The sequence below is a fragment of the Octopus bimaculoides genome, chromosome 6 (genome assembly GCF_001194135.2).
Source record: "Octopus bimaculoides isolate UCB-OBI-ISO-001 chromosome 6, ASM119413v2, whole genome shotgun sequence".
Classification (NCBI taxonomy): Eukaryota; Metazoa; Mollusca; class Cephalopoda; order Octopoda; family Octopodidae; genus Octopus; species Octopus bimaculoides.
The window spans coordinates 96,872,729-96,880,000 of NC_068986.1; the positions used below are offsets into that span (position 1 = coordinate 96,872,729).

At 36.4% G+C, this 7,272-nt stretch overlaps 1 protein-coding gene across 2 annotated transcripts in view; it reads left to right on the forward strand.

Annotated features, from left to right (window-relative positions):
* LOC106872546 (zinc finger protein 728) overlaps positions 1-3,525 on the forward strand; it is a 7,492-nt gene extending 3,967 nt beyond the window's left edge. For both annotated transcript variants that reach the window (XM_014919574.2, XM_014919573.2), the window contains exon 2: positions 486-3,525. In XM_014919574.2, the coding sequence (XP_014775060.1) occupies positions 772-2,463 (1,692 nt within the window). In that variant the 5' untranslated portion in view covers positions 486-771 and the 3' untranslated portion in view covers positions 2,464-3,525. The remainder of the gene's footprint in view (positions 1-485) is intronic.
* The last annotated feature ends 3,747 nt before the right edge of the window (positions 3,526-7,272 follow it).

Genomic DNA, 7,272 nt, shown 5'->3' on the forward strand with positions numbered 1-7,272 from the left:
CAGTGCCCCTGGACTAGCTCTTGTGTGGGTGGCACATAAAATACACCGTTTTGAGTGTGGCCGTTGCCAGTACCGCCTGACTGGCCTTCGTGCGGGTGACACGTAAAAGCACCCACTACATTCTCGGAGTGGTTGGCGTTAGGAAGGGCATCCAGCTGTAGAAACTCTGCCAAATCAGATTGTTGACTGGTGTTGCCATCCGGTTTCACCAGTCCTCAGTCAAATCGTCCAACCCATGCTAGCATGGAAAGCGGACGTTAAACGATGATGATGATGACATTGTTGTCATTAATTATATTAGTATCTTGTTCATTAATCTCAGTATTGCAAGTCTAACTTCGAGATAGTAAGGCCTGGCATCAATTATTTTAGACTTAAATGCTCTCAACATATGTTTGCATCACACACGCACACACAAGATAACATAATCTGTTACATGCACAATCTTATTTTTACATACTAAGATTTATTTTCTTTAATTGCAGATCAGAATTGTTGAAAAGTTGAATTCTATCAAGATGTCATCATTCAGACAGTGTTAACTGTAATAACCAGTGTGTTGTGTTTATCCAAATTGTTTGACTGTAACAGTGTGATGTAAGATATGTATATTTACTGTAGACAAAATAAGGTTGACATTAGAAGTTCAGAAATATAATTGATTTCTTTGAAGAAAATATATTCCATTTTGGAATTTGTTGAAAGAAATGCTTGTGTTATTGTATTTGTCTTAGAGAAATCAATGTCTGTTAAAGTGTTATTAATTGCATTATGTTTGCAATGGAGAAAAAACTTTACAAATGTGATATTTGTGAGAAAGAATTTTCTCATAATTATAGATTATCAAATCACAAGCGCATTCATACAGGAGAACACTTATATTGTGAAATCTGTGGCAAAGGATTTTCTTTCAAAAGTGCCTTAACAGATCATGTTCGTACTCACACTGGAGACAAACCATATGTTTGTAAGATCTGTGGGAGAGCATTTTCTCGTCGCAATAATTTAGCAACACACAGCAATATTCACTCTGAAAATAAGGTATACCAATGTGATATTTGTGGGAAAAAACTTTCTTGTAGACGTTCTTTAACAGAGCATATGCGTACTCATACAGGGGAAAAACCATATCAGTGTGATAAATGTGATAAATCCTTTTCACGTAGTGGAGAATTATCACTTCACAAGCATATTCACACAGACGGAACACCATACCGCTGTAAATTTTGTGGATTAGCATTTACTCATAAGACTTTGTTATCACATCATAAAGTCATTCACACTGGAAAAGATATATACTCCTGTGAAATTTGTGGCAAAACATTCTCTAGCTGGATTCCTTTTAAACGTCATAGACTTATTCACAATGCTAAAAAATACAAATGTGAAATCTGTGGTAAAGCATTTTCTTGTAATAATACATTATCTTATCACAAACGCATTCACTCAGGAGACAAGGCATTTCAATGTGAAATTTGTGGGAAAACATTTTCTTTTAATTATCGGTTGTTACTTCATAAAACTGTCCACACAGGATATCCGTTCCGCTGTGAGATCTGTGGGAAATCTTTTTTTTCTAACAATTACTTAAAAGACCATAAACGTATTCATACCGGAGAAAAACCACACCAATGCGAAATATGTGGCAAATCTTTTTCTTGTAAGAGTAACTTATCATTTCATAAACGTAACCATAACTTAAATAAATCTTTGCAGTGTAAAATTTGTGGGGAAACATTTTCTTATTCTTACCAATTCTCAAATCATGAATGTAGTCACACAGATGAAAAATATTCCTGTGAAATATGTGGTAAAGAATTTTCTAGTAACCATAAATTGTTAAATCATAAGCGTACTCATGTAAGTGAAAAACCATATGAGTGTGACATCTGTGGGAAATTATTTTCATTCAATTATAAATTAACTGTTCACAAATATACCCACACCGGAGAAAAGCCATACCAGTGTGAGATTTGTGGAAAATCATTTGCATACAATTATAAACTAACAAATCATGTACGTAGTCACACTGGAGAAAAACCATTCAATTGTGATATATGTGAGAAATCTTATTCTACATGCAGCCTTTTAACAGATCATAAACGTAGTCACACAGGAGAGAAACCTTACATCTGTGACATTTGCGATGAAACATTTCCTAGTAGTAAGAAATTATTGCATCACAAGCATCTTCATACAGGAGAGAAACCATATCATTGCGACATATGTGGGAATGGATTTTCTCATCCTTCTGGTGTATCTGTTCATAAACGTATTATCCACGATGGAGTAAAACCATACCCCTGTGACTCGTGTGGGGAAGCATTCTCTACTCGTAGAAAATTATCACACCATAAACGTATTCATACTACAAATTCATCATCATTGTCATTGTCATCATCATCATCATCATCATGTGAATATAAAAATTGTCTTCAGACTGTAGAGAATGTAGAACATTGAAGTTGTGGTTATTTTTCAAAACCATATAAATCTTTTAAAATGTATGGAGGTGAATGTTATTATTAAGTTGTTTGTGTAAACCTTCTCCATTGGTATGGTACTTAATACCACATCTTGCCTTCCATCTGCTCTATTTAACATCATATTTATTTTTTATTAACCTATAACATCATGTGGCCCAGTGGTTAGGGCAGTAGACTCGCGGTCATAGGATCGCGGTTTCGATTCCCAGACCGGGCATTGTGAGTGTTTATTGAGCGAAAACACCTAAAGCTCCACGAGGCTCCGGCAGGGGGTGGTGGCGAACCCTGCTATACTCTTTCGCCACAACTTTCTCTCACTCTTTCTTCCTGTTTCTGTTCTGCCTGTAATTCAAAGGGTCAGCCTTGTCACACTGTATCACGCTGAATATCCCCGAGAACTACGTTAAGGGTACACGTGTCTGTGGAGTACTCAGCCACTTGCATGTTAATTTCACGAGCAGGCTGTTCTGTTGATCGGATCAACTGGAACCCTTGGCGTCGTAAGCAACGGAGTGCCAACAACAACATAACATCATGCTGTCGCCTGTAGCTTCCATAATGAGACAGTAATGAGGCTAAAATATCACACTACTTCCTTTTCTTATTCCTCTCAGTGTTTCTCATTCTATTTTGTTTAAGAGAGAGACCCTCAGACTGGTGAGGTTGACATGCTTAACTTCAATTTCTGCAAGTCACTGTCAGGAAAACACACAGTGGGAACATGTATCAAGTGTTTTACAACTCTGAAGTGAAAGGTTTGAGAGGTAAGTAAAGCAGAGTAAGGATAATCAGAGATGTAGGGATAAGTAGGAGTGATTTCTGTTTTCCTTTTAAAAGATCAGCATCTGTTTTGGTAAGAAAAGAAAGACAAAGAAAACATGCAGTTCAGTGGTGAGTTAGTATATGATAGTTTATCTATCATTCTGATGATCCCGTTAGACATGATCCACAATGTTTTATATGAAGCAGCCGTGCAACAAATAATTGATGAATATATTTCCTAATAAACAGGTTATTTCTAGCCTTATATTTTCTATTATTTAACTCTCTACTGTAAGTTTTTTTTACAAGTAATTCTGCAGTTAAATGTTTCAGTGAAATAACATTTATTTCTGAAGGTCAAAACTTTACTGTTTGCTGAATGTTGCTTGCAGATGTCAGTAGCATAATTAGATGTCATAGCACCAATTAAGGAAAGTGTTTAGTGTTTACAAACAAATTTTATAAAAATGGTTTGGCACTATTAGAAAGAAACCATTTTGCAATACAGATAGTATTATATAAGGACATTTGCTTCAGTTATTTTCCATAAGGTAACTTGATGGACATTCAACTGTTTATATTTCATATTGAGTCAAGGTTCAATTTGATAACAGATTAAATTATAGTTTACAAAGGAAAGGGGGAAAAACGGCAAAATTAAGAGGTTGACGAGAGTAGATTAAAGCCTTTGCAAAGTATTATTTGGTTGTAGATTAGTTAGTTGATCAGATTGGAGCCTGGTGTAGCCATCTGGTTCACCAGTCCTCAGTCAAATCGTCCAACCCATGCTAGCATGGAAAGCGGACGTTAAACAATGATGATGATGTAAATCTTTACATTGAAATTGGCATTTTAACTGTACATTAAAAATTAATTTAACAAAAACACTATCAAATAATCCTTAAAGGATGCTATTTTAAAAGTGCTGACCAGAGGTGTTGCCAGGTTCTAAAGTTGGGGGTGGGGCACAAAAAAAAAAGGTTCCGTGACACATACCAAACAATTTTTATCTCAGTTCTCTAACAGTGTGCTCAATATTTCATTAGTTATACGTAATTGTATTCTGCATTCAATAATTTCGTATTTCAGTAACTATGTCATTATGTATGAAACTTACAACTACTGATGTTGAAATGACGCCAGTTTTGAAAATCTACTTAGGGACAGTGATCATTCTCCTGGCTCCCCTATTAGCTACGCCACTGGTGCTGGCATGGTTAAAGCACAAGCACGTCTGTGTAGTTAAGAAGTTCACTTCCCAATCATACGGTCTTGGGTTAACTCCTACTGCATAGAACCTTGGGCTAGTGTCTTTTGTTATAAGCCTGAGTTTGGTAGACAAAAACTATATGAAGCCTGCTGTATGTAGTATATATGATGTATGTATGTGTGTTATTTCTTTACTACCCACAAGGGGCTACACACAGAGGGGACAAACAAGGACAGACAAACGGATTAAGTCGATTACATTGACCCTAGTGTGTAATTGGTACTTCTCTGAGTGGTTGGCGTTAGGAAGGGCATCCAGCTGTAGAAACTCTGCCAAATCAGACTGGAGCCTGGTGTTGCCATCCGGTTTCACCAGTCCTCAGTCAAATCGTCCAACCCATGCTAGCATGGAAAGCGGACGTTAAACGATGATGATGATTAACCGACCCCGAAAGGATGAAAGGCAAAGTCGACCTCGGCGGAATTTGAACTCAGAACGTAGCGGCAGACGAAATACCGCTAAGCATTTCACCCGGCGTGCTAACGTTTCTGTTGCCTATATATGATGTATATATGTGTGTGTGTGTGTGTGTGTGTACCTGCACACACATTTGTGTGAATATCTACATTCTGCACTTGGCATGCTAAAACGTTGAGCTACAAATGGCCATGTTTGTTGACACGTTACCAAATTGTTCACTAGGTCTGTACATGTAAAAAGACGAATATAATGAGAACTTCTTTTGAAAAACAAGGGATGGACATTTAGCCGCAAAGCTGTTTCAGTATAGTATGTGTTCATCTAACCGTGATGTAAAACAAATGAAGATTGATATTTTAGTTATAATTACGAAAAACTTAACTTTATATGCTGGAGGGCTGTTAAAAGATGTTGCCTGGAATCATGGAATCTAAACACAGTCGAATATTGTAGTTCTGCTTACACGCACATTTATATACAGGGCTTCTTTACAAACTAGTGTCCTTATGTTGAAGAATCTGCATAAACGGTTAATTACTGATTTATCAGTTAAGAGCTGGATATAACTGTAACTTCAAGAAACTGAATTACAGGCATGTTACTCAGCGTTTTATGTTCAGTGAAGGTTTACAACTAATTTGAATTACAAATTTGGAAGACCGGGGTTTATTTTTACATACATCCATGTTGATTAGAACAGGGGTTTTCAAACTGTGGTCCACGGACCACAGGGGGTCCGCGGACAAATTTGATTTTATATATGTTTTTTAATCGATTTCTTTTAATTGACAATGAACCTATTTGTTAAATACTGTTAAATAAATAAATGTAAAAATATATGTTATTTTAAGCAAATATTTATGTATAAATTTCATAAGCGTTTATAAGGGGGTCCCTAAGGTAAAGCCTGAAATATAAAGGGATCCGCAAGTCAAAAAGTTTGAAAACCCTTGAATTAGAACAATGGAAATGAAAAGGAATTTAGTTCATTTAAGTTTTCTACTACAAGGGAGACTACTCTTGTTTGCACAGAGGTTATAACCACTGACAGGAAGTAAAAATGAAAAAGGTGTGCTAGATGGTTGTAAATATATTGTGAGGGGGTGGGAGAGGAGAGCTATCAGGATAAAAGCAATAGGGGAGGGATAGAAGGAAGAGATAATGTAAGGAAGGAATATGTGTGAGAAGAGGGAGGTAGGGGTGATATGTTTGAAAAGCACTAAGATGGAGAGATAGGTAAAGAAAATGGTACGGAGAAGTGTACTAAAGTGAGTAGTAAACCTCAAAAGGGAAGGGAAGAATAATGAGGACTTCATAGCAAAACCATTTATACACCTCATATACCCTGCCAAATCTGATTTGGGAAGAATAAGCAAGAACATTCTGGATAAAATAATACCAATCGTCAAGGAGAAATTGAACGTCAACTTGTGATCCTGTACAGGTGAAGTTCTAACATGGTTCCATTTCTTTATCAACAAAAACTCTTCTTCATTCCTACATTTCGATAAAAATAACTACTATTCATCTATTTCTCCCAAACTTCTAAACCAAGCCTTCCTTCTAGCTAGGAATCTAACTAACCTAACCCCGCTAGAACTTAACATAATTCTTAATGCCTGTAAAACTCATTTCTTTCGAGGACAAACTTTGATGCCAAGCCAACCACTATAACAATAGCAATAACTATAGCAAATTCTTTGACATTACTATGGGATCATCTGACTCCAACCTCTTTGGACTGTACCTGCTCCATCAGCTCTGAATACACTTCCCTAACATCATAGGTCTACACAAATTTTTCTCTAACTTTTGAAAACCACTAATTTTTTAGATGTCACTTTAAACTTAGAAACCTCCTAATACTCCCCATATCACAAACCCAACCAGTATCTTAAGTACCTAAACATTAATTCCAATCACTACAAATCCACCTTTGGTAATATAGTTAAGGGTATCTCAATTCGTATATCTAAACTATAATCCACTGAAGAAATATTCAATAACCATATCCCATATTACAACTAAGTGCTCGCTGCCAGTGGCTTCTCCCAACGAATAAAATGTATCTCTAACACTAGGCTCAAGCAACATATACCTCAAGTCATATCACAACAGACCATACATACACTATATTAGAACCCCGGGGGAACCCAGATTAAGACAGCTTAGACCCCATACGCACACATATAATACTAGGTTAAAAGTTAAAACAGTTAACGATAACGGGCCATATAACTCCCCTCTAATTTCCAAAAATATAGATTATACTACTCCTAAGCAACAAAAAAAAAAAAGTGAAGGATACGCCATTCTATGGTATATACCTCCCTT